The sequence below is a fragment of the Scatophagus argus genome, chromosome 4 (assembly GCF_020382885.2).
Source record: "Scatophagus argus isolate fScaArg1 chromosome 4, fScaArg1.pri, whole genome shotgun sequence".
Taxonomy (NCBI): Eukaryota; Metazoa; Chordata; class Actinopteri; family Scatophagidae; genus Scatophagus; species Scatophagus argus.
In genome coordinates, this window is record NC_058496.1 from 23,996,888 (window position 1) to 24,016,268 (window position 19,381).

A 19,381-nucleotide genomic window follows, 5' to 3' on the forward strand; every position below is an offset into this window, starting at 1 on the left:
AAACATGACAGACAGGTGGACATGTTCATTTTCACCCGTTTTCTGATGCAATGCTATGATATGAGTCGATGTTTTCTGAACGTTCCCTATGAAACATTTTCCATCTGTTTCCGTTCAATCAGCGCAAGTAAAAAAAAACATATATATTAAAAAATTAACCACCATTGCATTGCAACTGGCCTCAGTGCTGCTTACTTTCCCCCGTTTGTGATCTCATATGGGATACATCAGAAAAAAATAATGAGACAAACTCATCCACTTGTGATGTGAAGGAAGTCAACCACATCTTTTTCAGCAGCAGTGTGCTGTCTACACACACACACACACACACACACACACACACACACACAGTGCCTCAGTCTATTCTTATTCATGTAGGCACAGGCACAGTTCAAATTCACTCAAACCACATCCTCAGCACCTGAATATTTCTCAAACATGGAAACAATCCCCCTTCACTATTTTTATATCTATGTGCACAAAAATTCACACAAAATAACTGAAATAAACGAAATTAAGGAATTTCACTGCACATTGTACCGTGTATGATTGTGTGTGTGACGAATAAACCTATCTTATATCTTGTATCTTGTAAAACTCATGCCAGTTTGCTCTGGGTAGCACAAATTGCAACGGTAAAAATGTGTCTACTCAAGCTGAAAAGGTTTCAGATGGAGCAAAAAATTGGTGTTAACAACTCGCGTGGCTGGTGATGTAATGAACAGAAACATAAGCAAAAAGGAGAGAAACTGGTGGGAAATAAGTGCAACAACTGGACTTCCTGGGAAGTTCTGAACCCAGTGCTCCCACAGTCACACACACTTAGCTGTAGGGTTTGATCAGCAGTGAGATCAGAGAAAAGAAAAAGATTTGGCGTCAGTGTGACAAGTGATGTAATAGCAGGGAATACAGTAGTGGACAAACAGACCTTTTATGGCTTAAGAATCCTGCAAATATAGATTTACGTCTTTGTTTTCAGCCTTTGTATATTGTTTAAATCGTTGACCTTCATGTCGGGAATGAAGGTCAACCCTCTGCTCACCTCCATGTTTAATTATCTTGTTAATCTTCTGAAATTCAAAACATATCATCCACAAGTTCTACTGCTGTCTGAAGCTCAGTCAAAGCGCTCAGGAGCTCTACTCCACGGCTTTACTTTACTCACTTTATGTCAACGAGCAGATCAGCCTTTTGCTCAGAGAGAAATATTTTGTCTGCAGTCAGGGGCTACAGATATGAACTAGATAGCTCAGGTAGGAGAATCAGATTGTTCTGTGCTCAAAACAAAAGAAAACTGTTGCATCCTCGGGTTTTCAATGCCTGACACCTTTTTTTCTTTGTTCTACTCTGGCTGACAATTGCTGTGACCTTTAGAGGAATATTACAGTGCGGAGAGGAGAGAGTCACGGTGGCTATGACTGAATGCATCTTTGATTGGAGGAGAGGGACGAGGTGAAGAGATGGCAGGGCGAGGAAAATGAGAACTGGGGGATGAGACAGAGACAGAATTACCTTGTGTCTTTTCCGTCTGATCACAAGCACAGCGGGACATTTTCTGACATTTTCAGTTCAGACATCTCATCCATCTTTCGGATTTTTGTCATCTGTCTGAGGCTGTCGGTTTTGGAGGATTTGAGTCAAATGAGAGGTAAAATATCTCGCAAAGTCTGATCACCATGTGCACAGACATAAACCAATAAAAAGACAAAAGAAAAACAGGAGATGCAAGTTACTGAGAGAAAAATAAAAGCTTATGGAAGTGTTTCCTAATGATATTATAAAAAGACACTTGATGTTGACTAGAGACATCCTTGATGCTGATTGGATACTAAGGGGGGACAGGCACAAGGGCACAATCTACAAGATCGTTTTCATGTTGCGGCTGTAAAATCTGTCCATTCACATGCAAATGCAGTGATTAAGGGATTGGTTCTCTGAGAAAAATAAATCCAGGAAATTTTTTTTGGGTGTTTTCTAGATAAACTTTGATAACCTTTCACCAGTGTATTAGCCCAGTTGACAAACAGCAAGTCATTTTGACTTGTTGACCTTTGAGGAAATTATCGTATAAACTGTGTTTCACCAGCCTGCTCTGCTACAGAGCAATGGTCTGCAGACATTTGAGAAAGGAGTCAGTGGTACAAAAAGTCTGCTGAGTAACTTGTATGATCTTAATGTCCCGTTAGCAAACAAGCCTCACAAGTGATAGCTTGCTCTGACATCATCCTTGTGTAATGCTAAGTAGGGTCAGAGGCGGCCAGCAAAGCACTGCTTTTCAGTTATATGGCTAAATTTTGCGTAAATAAAACCACAACATAAACAAAATAAAAAGGCAAATTTATTTGTGAAAATGGTGGTTTTGTTCCCATGAGAATGTGACTAATGTCGAGGCAACACGAAGACAGAAGAAAACCCTCAAAAGAGTGAAGTTCATCGAGGCTTAAAAATTAATAATCAGCATCACCAGTGCATGGATGAGACCATCGGGGTAGCCAAAGTCTGGATAGACACATATAGTTTGACCTGATGGAGGCTCTATATGAAATGTCATCACAAAACATCACAAAAACCAATGCATTTCTTCCTGAGGGCCGTGTGAATGTGCCCACCAATTTTTGACAGGCAGGTCAGGAGAAACGCTCATTACGAAAGCGAGAAATAGAGGGAAGGTCACAGCATCACTGAAATCAATTGGTTTCTTCCTCTTGGGAGCGTGAATGTGTACTCAGTTTTTCGAGATTGGTCACAGACAACAACAACAAAAAAAAAATATCAGCTGACAGAGGTGAAAACATCCACTGTTTTTCTTTTAGGGAATTAGACAGAACAACAAGAGGTATGTAAGGAAACCTTTGTGTTATTTTAAAGGCTCCTTTTCCCACATCTTTTAAATCTTTGACAAATACATTCTATGGATGTCTAAGTTTATGACATTATTCTATTTTAAATCTTATGGGTATTTTTGTTTGGTAATGAGCAGCAGTTGATTAGAATGGATGCAATGTTTTAGATGAACCTTGAACTTTTAACCTTGTGGCATCTATAACAAGATCACTTTGCATAATTTGGTTTCTCACATGATTTGTAGTGTGACCACCACCGAGTTTGGGTTTACAACTGAGTCCTCTTTATAATTATGTATATACTGTATACTGTTAACTAGGCTCCAGCTCCCCCGCGACCCTGACGGATAAGCGGTATAGAAAATGGATGTATACTGTTAACAATTTTCTGTCTTTTTTCATTAATTTGAACTAAATGAACAAACACATTTGACCCACTTCAGCAGTGTGTCTGGGAACCTGCAACTGATGAAATTAAGTTAACATCCATCATACTGAATCACCCAATCTAATCTGCTAAACTCGTCCCAGTAGGTCCCTGGTGACCCCTTGCCACTGAACCTCCTCACCCCTGCAGGTGAACCGGATCACTGGGTCACACAAACTCATCAGGAAATGTGCTCGCCCACTGTGGAAGGTCAGGTGCAGAAATGTGTGTGTGAGAGTGTGAAAGTGAGTGTCTGTGTGTGTACATGTGTATGTATGTGTGTGTGTGTATAAAGGTCACATGGGACCTGAATGGTCCTGTATTAACGGGGTATGAGGTGTCAGCAGGGTCACAGCGGTCCTGTTCGGGAGTCAAGGTCAACTCAGTGACCTCTTAACTGTGTTGACTATGAGCATTAATGTCAGTGCTGATGCAGTTTGGTCACATGGATTGACCGCCACAACTAGACAAAGTGGATAACAGTGTTGTTGTGCGTGTGAATTTATACAGATGTAGCCACTGCTGAGGTCATACTGTCTGGAAAAACAAATCATCTGGAACAAAACTAATGGGTTGTTTTATTACAGAGTAGGTTAAGTTCAGGCTCACACAATTTATTTATTCCAGAAAGTTTTCTGTCATTTGGAAGAAATAGTTTTCTCTGAATTTAAAGACAGTCTACAGTCACAAAAAGATGCGTTGTTGACCATGACTTTGTTTTTCTTTCTTACAAACGGTAGCTTCTCCGTCTCGGCTGTGACCTATTCTTATCTGGTCTCTATTTAAATGGGTTTCTTTAGGTAAGTGACCGCTTCTCAGCACAAATGGAATAACTGTGATGTAACCTGCTTCCTGTGTGAGTTACTTGCAGTGCCGACCAGTAACTAAAACCCTCTCATGCACACGAGAAAGACGCGTTTGGATAAGTTCGCATTGTTTGGCCGGTGTTTGTTAGGGCAAATAAAGACCAAAAATCGAATATGACCTAATCTCCTGCATGTACACCGGTAAGAGGATTAACGATCTGCTATAGCTGGTTGCAGAGTGTGTGTGTCAAACATGTGTTTTTTGTTATTTTTACACACCTCTTAACCTTGAATCTTATTCCGTGCAACATCCACTGTGTGTGAACCTTCTGACCATCTGCATCGGGACTCGAGCTGCTATTAATATGGACATATGGACAACAGACCCCCTTTGTTTCTATGTGCATGTACAAATGTTTATGTACATACATAAGCAGTAGTTGTATTGCCAAATGCTGTTTATGTGTGTGTGTTTGTCTGTGACTTCCAATGAGCCTGTGTATATGACACAGTGTTGTGTGCATATGAATGGCAGGGGGTATCCTCCTCCAGAATGCAGAGCGCATCCAGAATATCTCATTGCTATTCATGTGAACGAATCAAACAGTAGCCAAAAGCATATTTGCACAGAGTTAAAATGCATGTTGTACTGGAGAAGAAATCTAACAGAGTTTCCTCCTGAATGAAATATGTCTCACTCCATCAAGTCGCCTAATGTTTATAGTGTAACTATTGACCAATGGGAACACGTTCCTGCCGCCTTTACATAGTCATTTTAGCATATAGCTGAGCACATCATCCATCTGGCTTTTTCATTCCACCAGCTTTACTTTTCTCTTTTGAACTCGAGCTACAGAACTGATTAAAAACATCAAAGCAAACTCAAAGCACAAGTCTCCACCAACTCTGAGAGAAACCCTAAAAGTTGCTGTCAAGTTACTGTAAGTTGATTTATTGATTCTGCAAACCTACGCCGATGTCTTGGAGCCAAGTCTTTTACAATAACTCCAACAAAAGTAACTCAAGGATTTTATTAAAATATGATAAGATCCTGCTGACAGATAATTTAGCTAACGAGGTCAAAACTGCTTCATGTGAGCATATAATGATAAATTTACATACATTTTCTTCTTTGATTCTGGAGGATATTTTAGTGTGAAGACCACTTTGCAGATTGCATTGTGTACAGAGACATGATGACATTTTCAGCGCATGTCTTTTTGTTGTCTTTTCTGTGGCACCTATGGCTGCTAATGCTAATTAGCCAGTAACTTTTCAGTTTATTCAAAGAAATGCTGAAACATATCCTTTTCTGTGTTCTGTAGCATTACCCCCAGGAAATACCCAACCTTTCAATATTAGTTTTTAGATTGTGTATGACATAAACAAAAGTTCCTGGCCAGAATCAAACTGGAGACATTGCGACTACATGGTACACGTCATAACCAAAAAGAGGCCATGCCTAAATGAAATACTGATCTTAATCCCTAAACCAAGTCTCCATCCTTTGGAGAAGAAAAAAATCAGACAAAATGTCCTCACTTTTCAAAGTCCAGTGCAGGATGGTCAAGTAAATGAAACCCACATGCTGTTGAGCAAAGCACTGAACCTTCAGCTGCCGAGTGAGCAGCAGCAGTAACAGACTGCTTACACAATGACTGGCAGCTGGTGACGCCTCAAACTGCCGTGTGAAAAGCCTCATCGCTCTGTTCCCTGGAGAGCCATGCAAGGACCGACTCCTGGTGTTTCCTCTGCCCTTCCCTTCCTTTCCTCGTCTCCTATATACTCTTCTATATGATAAGGGGGCTGTTTTTGTGCATGTTCTGCCAGGCGAGCCAACAAATGTCTGACAGCACCACATACTCTCATTGCAGCAGTATATATATCACTTTTTACACCTTTCTGCAGTTTCTAAACAACCACATCAAAAACAGAATTCTAACACAAGATAGTATGTTATAAGCTGATTTCTGCAACACTGTAGGGTGGTGTGATGCTACTGTTTCATCCCAAATGGTTATTTTGTCTATAATTATTCATAAAAATAAAATAACAGTTTTGATCAAAAACACAGCCAGTGTAAGCCTTGTTCAAAGTATTTTTTTTTCCTGTCTTTTTATCAATAAAAGACAAACATATGGATTTACTTCCTGTATGTATACATGTTAAATAGCTAGCATCACCTGCAGTATGTCATGTACGGATAAAAGCAAAGAAAAAGGAGTGGAGGGAGGTAAACTTCCTTGTATTAGAACCTTGCATGTATCCTAGATGTTACTCTTTGTGTCATTTTGAATTTTGTGAAGTTTCAAGAGGTTCATAATTACTTAATGCACAAGCTAAATGTCAAAGGACTACAGAGACCTAATATACTGCGGGTGTACACAGTAAAGTATACTCTCGCTGCTGATGCTTCAACAAGGAGAGAACAGTTCACTGCATGTCGTCATATGAAGAGTTTGTTGCACTTTTCCTGTATTGTTTACAGGATTATTATGTTAACACACTAGCAGTTTTAAGCCATTTGTGTCAGTGGACAAATCAGTCCATTATCCTCTCACTCTCTGGACCTCATGCTGACATCTGTTACCCGTGAGCTGTACTTGGTTATACGTTGCACACTGCCCCCTTGTGGTCAAATTATCAGGGTAAATACACTGACGAGGCCAACTTGCATTACGTTTAATAGAACGAGTGCCTGGAGCTGAACATTCATACCAACAACGAGCACCAGCAACCTCTCACCATGTATAAATAACATACAATCGGAGACTATGCGGAAGTCCATTACCACAAGTGTGTGTGTTTCTCACAATTTTGACTTATTGTGACCACATTATGAGAAGATCCTGAATTACTGACATGAATTTTGATCCAGTATCTTGTTTCTCATGAGAGATTACCAGTATGTCACATTTGAAAGAAGCTTTTTCATACAGTATTAATGACTTTCTCATATCTCTTGGCCACAAAAAAAGCTAATTTATGATTAATTACTAGTGTCAGGTGTCTTTTTAATACTATGTGAACACATGTATTAACAAGTGCAATAATACACTCCGAGATAATACTGAAAATAAGAGTCAATCTGGAGTCAATCAAAGAAATGTCACAACTTTGTTCCTTACACATGCTAGTATCTCCGTCAGTTTCTCCAGCCAGAAGAAAAACAAGCCTGGGTAAGATGATGAATCTTCTCTGAAGCTGAGGCTGGCCAGTGCAGCAGCCTGCGAGACCTGCCAGACAAGGCGATCATATCCCAAAATACAGTTTTCTTTAAGCTTTCAGTATCCCCTTAATGGAACAATAATTTTCAAAATTGTTTCCAGGACTCCCAGTAAAAGAAGTGCAATTACCCTTTGAAAGAAGAGTTACTTCTTCTAGGAAAGTTGGGCTTTCATTGATTTCCTTACAGCTTTCTTGTGCTGGTATCTAGCAGCTTTCAGTGAAAATGTATCTTCAGGGACTTCCGGATGGGCTTCACCATTCAGCCGTGGTGGTTGATAATTGATCACAAATAGCTGTGGATAATGGGAAAGCTGGTCGCTCTTGTGTTTGGCACATTTAGAGGAAGCACAGCTGTTTGTCATGAAGGGAAAAGCAGGCTCTGATAACAGTCTTCATCAGCAAAGTCACTCCTTTGCCAGGAAGGGAAAAACCTCCCTGATTAGAAGTTTAGTTTGACAGACAGTTCCCTTTAAAAGGGACCTTTCGCTGAAGAACTCCCCTCCCCTCTGCGCTTTGCAGACTCACATATAGGGAAACCACATGTCCACCTACACACGTACATCTGCAGAAAAACTCCTGTCCAGGCTCTACTGTTTGGCCATGTGAAGTCCAGCTGTGTTGCTCATGGACACTCATCTGCCAATTTCCTGTGAGGACAATTTCCTGGCCAGATATTTCCAGGCTTGTGGTTTTAAACTGGCAACCACACAGTCACAAGCTAATTTGTTTATGGTATATTATCACTGATAATATAGTTTATTATTCTAATTGGTTTGATTTGACACAGGAAAAAAAAAAAATCAAGTCACCGTTTCCTACATGTGTGCCCTCATAATATTAAGGGAAAAAAATATCATTAGGCAATGACACGTGTCAGTTAAATAAAACAGTTTGGAATTTTCACTGAGTTTTTATTTTATTTTAAGTTTAGCTTTTAGATTCCACTTTAGCTTTAGGTAACTTTCAGAGTACATGTGCTAATTTTTGTTTAGTTTTCCCGAAGGGTTTATTTTAGTTTCAGCTTCTGATAATAACTCTGGTGCCTATGTGTGTGTTTCCGTATTTAATTCTGCGGCGTGCATGTGGATGCCTGCCTCTGTCATTACACGGTACCTCTTGGTGTTCTTTTGGATTCTCTTCCTCACTCAGATCTCCTGACCAGATCTCTTTTCTTATGACACATTTCATGACAGGTGAGACAGCTGCTGCTATGATATACACTATAGGTAAGGAGACATCTCACACACACACACACACAGCAAATGACACAAACAACTGTCTAGACCTCCTCTTCCTACCACATCCGCAGGTAGCAGTTCCTCTCCACAAGTTTCTGTGGCCAGTTACTTCAGAAAAAGAGCAACTACCAGTAATGCATCCTCCACTGTCTTCCCGAGCCTATGCAGTAATATCCTTTAAAGAATGAGGTTTTCACATTTCCAGCCCATTCCAAGTTCAACACTCACGCTTGTTTATTCGACTCAGGTACAAATTCTGGACACCATGAAGTAATTATTTTCTCACACTTAATTTCAAAAGTGTTTGCTGATAAAATCACTTTCTGTCTTGACCTCTACCACCTGACAGACTGACAGCAACTACACACCGCTCTGTTCTCCTTCATCCCTGCATCAGCTTCGTATAGACGAAGCTGTCAGTGTGATGGATTGACTTACTGGGATGATCTCCCTCTCAGTAACATAGAGGATATGCAGTAAAACATGAGCTGTGCCTCACATCAGAGCGTCTATGTTGATGATTTATAGTTGAGAAGCTCAACTCTTTTTACGCTCCAACACCTGAAAATAAAACAAACTCAGCTTGTGACCCTGAAGTTGTGTTTCAGCCGTGTTGAGTTTACACAGCTTTACGTGATTTCTGTTTGTTTTTGGTGCTATAATCCTGTGATTTTTTTTCTACTACTGTTCATCCACATCGAGGACCTGAGGATGAGGAATTTGGTACACAGTTAAAAGCTCTTTGAGATACACTTGTGATTCAAACTTAAATACACTGGGTTTGATATGCAGTATATTATGCCTCTGAGTCGCAGGCTTTAATTAATTCATTATCATATGGTGCAATGTTATCTTGTTCACTACATTTAGTCTTTAACCTTTCACTGTGTTAGCTTGGCATGCTCACATTAAATAGCCATTTTGTTCTTCCATGTTATTAGGGTGACTTCATATCACATCTGTTCACCTGTGACACAGAATATAGCCTTCTCAGCTAAATTTCCAGTAATGATCAATATTGTGCACTGTCCATGATAAATAAATCATACTGTATAACCACCTCGCAATCATTAATGTGTTGGTTCAAAGCGGTATGCTGAACATGCCTTGATGTAAAGACGATCTGTGTCCATGACAAGACATTTGATCCTGAGGATTTTTCTTGGACCAGGAAGCACCTGATGTAAGATGATCTGATCCAAACTATAAAACCCGACAGGTATTCACACGGCTTTAGTTTCCTCTCAATATGAAGACACTCTTACTACATCTGTGTTTGACAGACAGCGACATTCAGGAGGAGGCAAAGTTCACTCTGAACCCAAATGAGCATGACATTTCTGCAAATGTGATATTATGACACAGCACAACTGCAGAAAGCTCTGGACTGATGTCAGACAGATATTTAGCTTCTGCTCCTTTTAGTCAACTTAATTCAAATTCTCTGGATCATTCCCTTTTCCAAAACAATTCATTTACCAATTACTAAAGTTTTCTTTGAAGGTCAACACAGAACACAGACTGAAATGAAAGTAGCACAAATGAAAAGCATGTTGGGTGTCAAAATGATATTTCTGCACCAGGACATTACCACTAATTGAATTATTTCTAAATTTTTGTCAAATTAAGAGGCTATTGTAGGTAGCCAATTAAATATATACCAGCTAAACGGTTAAAATGTGAAAAGTCAACCCATTCTACTGATGAGGAAACACCAACTCAAAGTTATCTCTGCTTTATTCAGTGGTTTCTGTGGTTGCCATAGCAGTGGAAGCTTTTTGGCAGGTTTTAAAATTTTTGTTTTTTAGATTACCTTGACTCTCTTTATTCTTTGGCTTTCTTTTCTGTTCACAAAATACTATCCTTTCCACTGTTCACACCCACAAACACACACACACACAAAAAAATGGTTTGCAATGACAAACAAAAGCTTGAATGCCTGCCTGTAAGCATTTGCCCATAACAGAGTGTTTCAGCCTTCTTTTTTCTCAAATGCACTTGACACAAAAGGGCTGTTGACACTTGTCTGAGCCCTTGCACAGATACACATACACAGTTATTGTATAAACTGCAGATGTATGCTCACATCTCATCATGCACATACTGTGCAGATACACACAAACTCAAACATTTGTTTTCTATGTTTTCCATTTATGATGCTAAATGTGACACACCAAAAAAAGACAAACTGGTGATGTGAAAAGAGTCCATCCCATTTTTAGCAGGTTTGACCACATTTAAAAAACCGCATATAGATGCTAATTTTTGTGCTAAAAAATTCTAAAAATTCGATTTGATTCTGTAGTTTGTGGTGTATGGATCAGATTTGTTTTTTCATACATTATGTGGAAACACTTAACACATAAATCCAGTACAACAATAAAAAATTAAAATACCAGATTGCCATCATTTCAAGCTACTAGAGAACATGGGAAGCACGGAAAAAGCTGCAGCATCAGGGGAACCGACGCACCAAAAGACTCTAACTCTGACATGTGTCACCTTGACATACAAACTTTAGCTGCAGTGAGATATTTGTGGCTTCACAGACAATAACACAATTTTTATTGTCTAGTAAAGCTGCAGAGATATATTTTGTGTCAGTGTGTTCTGTGACGGCTTGTTGTTGTTTGAAATGACAGATCAGTTGAGCTGTGTGTTTTCTGCTGCAATCAAGGTCAACTCCGAATGTGCATCATGAAAAAGTGGTGGAGAAAGATGATTAAATTACAGTATATCCAATCTGTTCATGAAATTTTTAATCATTCAACTTTAACTTAGATTTTGAACTATATATATATATATATATACACACATATATATATACACACACATATATATATATGTATGCTTGCACAAAAGTAAGTGAACAAAAACAGGTATTTGTTCAAGTTACTTTATGTTTTTTTCTCCTGAATGAATAAGAATCGAAGAGCTGTATATATTTGTTATGGACTCAACAACCTTTTCATGGCAACACAGTCAACAATACATGCATGTATTGTTCTCAAACCTTACTCCCCTGAAAACCAACCCTAACCCTACTTTGGATTTTTCTGAAATTTCTTTTCTTTTCTTTTCCAATGCACAGACAGCACTTGACAGTACAGTGATGTTAATCTTTTCTTTGCCCTTTGAAAACCGCATACCGCTTAAAAAACAACCTGTTGAATAAAGCTTTGCTTAAAGGCTGCAGAGAATAAAGAGAGAGAGGGGAGGGAGAGGAGTCCTCGCAGCAGAAACAGACAGTACGAGTGAATGACGAGTTCACAGCTGAGAGAGAAAGAACATGAAAGAAGAAATGTGGCAAAGTTCAACGAAGAAAGTGAGCACAATACAAATAAATGCAGAGGAAGAGAGATACAGGGGAAAAATTGGTTGAAACAAAATGAATTAAATAAGACTGTGTTTGATAAAACTAAAGCTTCCACTTTGCACCGCGTAATCCATTTTAAAGTAAAAGCTTCTGCTTGAGTGTTGTCATGAGAACAAAAATTTGGTCAACCTCAAAGTGACATTTTGATTCAAAAATAATAAAGTGGAAAGAAAATACTTTGTTACTGATGTTTTACTTCCCATAAAAGACTGCGACTCCTTTCTCATAGACTTCAGAAAGTGCCACCCAAGGGACAGATTTGCTGATGCACAGCTAGCACAGTTCAATTATATTTTAGCAGCTAAATTGCACAGTCAGCCATTAAACAACATATGTTTATCCTGCAACAACTACAACTGGATTCTCTTAGTTAATATAAAATGAAAGTAAATTTGGGATTTACTTTTATAAACACAAATTCAAGCTTACAATTTGAGATGACTTTGAGGCGAGGAAAGGAAATGTTACATAAAACACCTGTGCTGTTTCTGTACAAGATTTAAAAAAAAGAACCTGGAGACGTTCAGTGATTTGGAACTTGTTTTGTATCCATCCCCTCACTTATACTTTTCAATCAGCTTTTCGTGGAGCTGCCTGGAGTGTTCTTTTGCCTTCATGGAGTAACTGTACTCAGGGATGCTGATTAAGCAGTGACTGGACCTTCCCAACACATATGTCTTTACACCACAATCACTTGAGACACATTCACTGAACTCAGTTGATCTCCATTTCACTAACAGCTGGCGGGTTGCTCAGGTAAGACACTTTAAACGGGGTGAATATTTATGAAATCACTTATTTTACATTATATATTTTTAATTGATTGACATTACCTTATGGAAATAGGCAGTGTATGTACCATGTAGTCATTCAGTTTGATTTAACTACATCAAAAGATGGCCTTTGGCCATTTGTTTCCAGGCACAAGTCGGATGTATCAGATCTCTTTCAGTCTCCATGTCCACAGTTCAAAACGGCTTTCTCTAAAGAAAAAAAGTTCAATCTGAAATAACCCTGGTGACACTGTCAAGATTATTTTCTTAAACTACTTCCAGTGATTATTATCTTAGTCATATGTTCAGCTAACTAGGCGACATAGTGTTGCAGTGGTTAGCACTGTTGGCTCACAGCAAGAGGGTTCCACGTCCGGGCCCTTCTCTGCACACTTAGCATGTTCTCCCTGTGCCTCCACGGATTTTCTCTCCGGCTTCCTCCCACACTCCCAAAAACATGCATGTTAGGTTAACTGGCTACTGTACATTGTCCCTAGGTGTGAGTGAGAGTGTGTGATTGTCAGCTAGGATAGGCTCCAGCATCCCCACAACCCTGCATGGATAAAGCAGGAATAGAAAATGAATGGATGGATGGATGGGTCAGCAAACATTACCAGTCTGGCTCACAGCAAGCTCAATTCCCTCTCTCAAAATATTAAGCTGACTGCTAGAAGTCTAGGTGCAAGATCTGACACAGATCTGATCAATTTACATTAGGTTATACATGTGTTTATCTTTTCTTGTCTAGTTACTGTTGCTGGTATCATCAACTTTTAAACCATCAAATTATCTTGGCCCATTATATAAACTGGTTGTACCTGGATCCCGGCTTGTCAATAAAGGTGACAAGGCCTTCGTTGTTTTAGCCCCCAGACTGTGAGACCCTCTTCTTCAAGTGTTCTAACACTCAAGAGATGCTGTACACAAGAATCTTAAACTCTGCTGCAATTATTTTACAGTGGTATGAAAAAGTTTGGGCACCCCTGATCATTTTCAGGATTTTCCTTTATAAATCATTGGTTGTTCGGATCAGCAATTTCAGTTAAATATATCATATAGCAGACAAACACAGTGATATTTCAGAAGTGAAATGAAGTTTATAGTATTAACAGAAAGTGTGCAACAATTACTTAAACAACATTAGGCAGGTGCATAAATTTGGGCACCCTTGTTGTTTTATTGATTTGAGTACCTTTAGCACTAATTATTGGAACACAAAGTTTGTTTGGTAAGCTCATTGACCCTTGACCTACATACACAGGTGAATCCGATCATGAGAAAGGGTATTTCAGGTGGCCAGTAGCAAGTTGTTCTCCCTTTTGCATCTTCTCTGAGGAGTGGCAACATGGGAGCCTCAAAACAACTCTCAAATGACCTGAAAACAAAGATTGTCCAACATCATGGTTTAGGGGAAGGATACAAAAAGCTGGCTCAGAGATTTAAGCTGTCAGTTTCCACTGTGAGGAACATAGTGAGGAAATGGAAGACCACAGGCACAGTCCTAGTTAAGGCCCGGAGTGGCAGGCCAAGAAAAATCTCTGATAAGCAGAGGCGAGGAATGGTGAGAACGGTCAAACTCAACCCACAGACCAGCTCCAAAGACCTACAACATGATCTTGCTGCAGATGGTGTCACTGTGCATCGTTCAACTATTCAGCGCACTTTGCACAAGGAGATGCTGTATGGGAGAGTAATGCGGCGGAAGCCTTTTCTACGCACATGCCACAAACAGAGTCGCTTGAGGTATGCTAAAGCACATTTGGACAAGCCAGCTTCCTTTTGGAATAAGGTGCTGTGGACTGATGAATGTAAAATTGAGTTATTTGGACATAACAAGGGGCAGTATGCATGGCGGAAGAAGAACACAGCATTCCAAGACAAACACTTGCTACCCACAGTAAAATTTGGTGGTGGTTCCATCATGCTGTGGGGCTGTGTGGCCAGTGCAGGTACTGGCAATCTTGTAAAAGTTGATGGTCGCATGGATTCCAGTCAGTATCAGCAGATTCTTGCCAACAATGTTCAAGAATCAGTGACAAAGTTGAAGTTGCGCCGGGGCTGGATACTTCAACAAGACAACGACCCCAAACACTGCTCAAACTCTACAAAGGCATTCATGCAGAGGAACAACTACAACGTTCTGGAATGGCCATCTCAGTCCCCAGACCTGAACATTATTGAAAATCTGTGGTGTGATTTAAAGCGGGCTGTCCATGCTCGGAAACCATCAAACCTGACTGAACTGGAGATTTTTTGTAAAGAAGAATGGTCAAAAATACCTTCAACCAGACTCCAGACCCTCATTGGAAGCTATAGGAAGCGTTTAGAGGCTGTTATTTCTGCAAAAGGAGGATCTACGAAATATTGATGTCATTTTTCTGTTGGGGTGCCCAAATTTATGCACCTGCCTAATGTTGTTTAAGTAATTATTGCACACTTTCTGTTAATCCTATAAACTTCATTTCACTTCTGAAATATCACTGTGTTTGTCTGCTATATGATATATTTAACTGAAATTGCTGATCCGAACAACCAATGATTTATAAAGGAAAATCCTGAAAATGATCAGGGGTGCCCAAACTTTTTCATACCACTGTACCTGTTGTCACAATAAGTGAGAGGTACACATTGGAAATGTGCTCTCCATGTTTCCAGAAATGTGCTCTTTCTTATAGAACTTGCTAGAGCCAAGTCAGGTTGAGGTCTGCCAGAGAACTGAATCTTAAGTTTATTCACACACAGCTAAAGTCAATGTCCGCAAGTTCGCAGAAGGGGGACCACTGGATGGTCACCAAAACTGCTGTGTAGGTTTGTTTTCCCTCCCTCACACAATTATTCTGAGCTTCAACCATCTTATTACAAGAAGTAAAATTGCTAGTGTTTGTACTTTTATACTGTATACTGTTTATACTGTTTATAGTTGAGTAGTCTACATTCAGACTCTGGCCCTTTCCATGCCACCAGCCTGGAACTAGTGCCGTACTCATGGAAATAGCCCCTGTTCCTCTTGGTAAGCTGGCATTTAAAGCTCAAGTCAGAGTTTAATTTATACCGAAGTTTCTCAAAGGTCAAAAAGCAATGGTTTAGCGAAACCTCGATGAGTGGACCTGAAATTCATTGACTTAAAGGAGAAAGCAAATGTTATGAGATTTAGCCCTTCAAAAAATAAACATAATTTGCAAGCCCTTTGGGGTACATGTCCTATAGACCAACAACATTGACAGCACAACAGTACCTGAGACGCTACTCTGATGTATCAAACAAAAAAGGGATTAAAATGTGTTAACATGACTTTGTAAGACATGTCATGTTTTAATAAGCAAATTTTAGACCTCCGAGTACAGCCCTTTAATCAGATAAATTTACCTTATGCATATCCAATGATCACCAATACTGCAACGTTCATATTTCTTTATTTGTAATTATATAAATTCTGTCTCCAAAAACATCTCTGTCTCAAGGACACTCTGTTACTTCTACTGCCTGCTGTGCCCTGTCTACAGTCAGCAGGGCATCTCTTTGACAGATTGGTGTTTTAAGGTGGAATTGGAAATAAGGTTTTATATAACAGTCTCTGGATCTAATCTTCCCATGTAATGTCCCCCGTAAAGCTGAACAGAGCAGGTCATCATTTCATTTTCCCAGAAGTTACTATGATGATCCTCTCTGACACATTTCTGAGATGATTTTAATATGTGACTCACGCAGTGTGTGTTAGGCAGATTGAGATGATGTCTGATGGATTAACTATTCTGTGGTGATGGTGGATTACAGCTGGTGTGTGTGTGTGTGTGTCTGTATGTGATGAGAATAAATCTAAAAGGTTTTTTCATTTACAGCTGGTGTTATGCAATGCCTGACAGGTCCCATTTTAAACAATGACAAAGTCACAGATACAAAGAGGAAGTGTATTTCCATTTTGGAATATTTTCATCAGTGGAGTCAGACTTAAATGTCACATTGTTACACAACCCCATGCAACACTCCTAATCTGTTTATTTTTCTGTGTCCCATCATCCACATTTATGCATGTTACCTTCTTCTTTGGTAACAACAATCTCTGACTGTGACCTTTACGTTTATAAAATGAATAAATAATTCAGTGAATGCCTTTGTTGACTTGACATTAATTGCTGAAATGTTAGTTATCTAAAACATCACAATGTTTATTCTCACATGTCAGACCTCCTCTATCCAGAGGAATAAAAGCTGAAAATAAGTTTGACTGTTTAAAGGATACTTTTTCTGTGTATCTGTCTTATACAACATTTGTCCGATGACAAAGACACCAGTGTTCTCAATGCGTAGTTATTTCTTGTGCTTAAAATTGGGCATATACAGTTTTAATGTGTAGCTGTTCACCCAAACCATAGACCCAGTGCTGTATAGTAATGTTTTCCTCCTCAATGATTCAACATGAGATAAAATACTCAGAAAACAAGACTAACCTTCCTAGGCATCTTACTCCGCAGTCTGCTAACTGTTTCAACAGTCTTATGCTGAAAGAATGTGCTGGCAAGCTAAAATTCAACTAAGCTGTTCAGACAGGAGATTCAGTGACTTAAACCCACCAGTGAGCAAGAAAGAGTAAAAAAAACAACAACATATAATTTGTTAATAGCTCGCTGCTACGCTAACTTATGTGATGTAAAATGCCACAGGGCTTAAATTTCTAATGCAACTAAGTAGAAGTATTATAGAGCTGAATTTTATGCTTCTATTAAATGTTCTTGCTGTTAAGCCATTTATGTGTGTTAATGGAGTTCATTTAAAGGTAACACTTATATCATATTATTACTGCACATTATTATGTACTATTACTGCACTTAATCAGTTATAGTTTTTTTGTTGCTGTTGTTGTTTTGTTTTTTATGGCTAAAAGCAGTCAGTGAGCATACTGTATGATGATCATATCGATCGCAAGACCGTGAATTTAAGTCGAAAACGGATTGTGGCAGACTTTGTCAGATCAGCAAATATTATATCACTTTCCGAAGAACAATAATACGATATAAGATCATATAGTGTTGAAAATTTTGATTTACAACTCTAACTATAGTACTATGAGTAACACCGAACCTATCTGATATTTTTGATGCAATAGTGCTTTTAAGTAATTAACCAACTCTTTCAGTGGTGGTTCAGAACAGTGACACCAAATTCCAAAGAAACACTACAGAGAACCATTTGAAAGAGGACAAACAAAGTTCAGTTTCTAGTAAAACCCAGTGAGTGTGTGTGTGTGTGTGTGTGTGTGTGTGTGTGTGTGTGTGGCACACTGACCCAAATAAGAACAGCATTTGAGTCTCAGTCATTTCTTACGGGTCTCACTGCTTACTGGCCACATGCAGTTCGATTTACAGATGAAAAATCACTGTCTATAATCATCCTAAATTATGTTTTGGCAGGATGCTCTGCTCTTCAAAAATCACGGGGAAATAATCACAGCAGACAGGATATAGAAAAACATCACCAAGTGAGACAACAAACTCATTATGAGCACCAGAGATAAACCCCAAACTGAAATTTTAGCATCATTACAGTGATTTCCTGTGAGCGTAAAGACACAAATAATGCGCATTAATCCGCAGCCTGCAGCATGCTGGATAAACATCTTGATACCGCATGAAACGGTGAGTGTGCACAGAGCAGAGCACTGTGACAGCAAAAACCGCATTTTAAGACCTGAACCCGCAGGGATCACTCTTAATGAAGTGCTTTACAGCTGAGCAACTGCCAGTCAAACTGATGAACAAAGCCTCAGCCTCCTGTTGCCATAGAGAATGCACTGGGTGAACAGGCAGTCCTGTTCTTGATTCAGGAAGAAGAACTCAGTTTTAGATTTGTGTATGAGATCGTGCAGTGATGAAATATAAGACTGCATTGATTAACTGCATTTTAAAGCATCCTTACCTCGAACAAAGGTGGATTGCCCTTGTCTGGAAGTGTGCATCCCAGTAATTCAGCCAGGAACTTTGCCATATAGAGGTGAGAAGTGTGCTCCCGAAATATTCCTGAAACGTGTGGGGTGAACAGACGCGTTGAATCAACAGGAGATCCCTCAGTCTGTCAGCCTCGTGAACTTCTTTGTGACGTTCAAGGACCCTGCGCGCATCCCTCCTTTATTCTCCCTGATCCGTCCGAAGAAACCCCGAACATGAGGCGGAGATGTGACGCTGGGAGAGACGTGCAAAAACGTCTAAATCAGTGCAGGGCAGCCGCAGGGTGTGGGGCTTATAGCCTTCAACGCTGAGAAACAGTCAGGGTCGGTGAAGCAGCCGCGGTGTGGACGCATGCAGGTGGGGCTGGGCGGAGGGGGGAGTGGGCGGTCCAACGAGCTGTCAGGTGGTTCTTCTCGACGGGGTTCCTCTCATTCAGAAATAGTACCTGCAGTCACTTCAGATAGATCAAAGGTATTATCGCTCATACTTTTGAGAGACTGTATTTATAGAGTTCATATTTTAAAGTTGGACTACCAAATAGACCATTATAAATACATATTTTGATATTTTTGTTACCCTAATAGTATTAATTGGCTTTTGAAAAAAGCTGAGACATTTTGCGCTCAGCAAGGCAGTAATTATAACAGGCTTGAAAAAAAATTCAAATATGCTATGTTCCAAGAGGAATAATTATTAGCAAATGTAATCATAGTCATAACTACACGTAACACATCAATGTCACTGTTGA

The 19,381-nt window shown here is 39.5% G+C and overlaps 1 protein-coding gene across 1 annotated transcript in view; it reads right to left on the minus strand.

Annotated features, from left to right (window-relative positions):
* rasgef1ba (RasGEF domain family, member 1Ba) overlaps window positions 1-19,087 on the minus strand; it is a 110,739-nt gene extending 91,652 nt beyond the window's left edge. Inside the window, exon 1 of the mRNA XM_046385912.1 lies at window positions 18,605-19,087. Coding sequence (XP_046241868.1) covers window positions 18,605-18,673 — 69 coding nt within the window. The 5' untranslated portion in view covers window positions 18,674-19,087. The remainder of the gene's footprint in view (window positions 1-18,604) is intronic.
* Window positions 19,088-19,381: the final 294 nt, after the last annotated feature.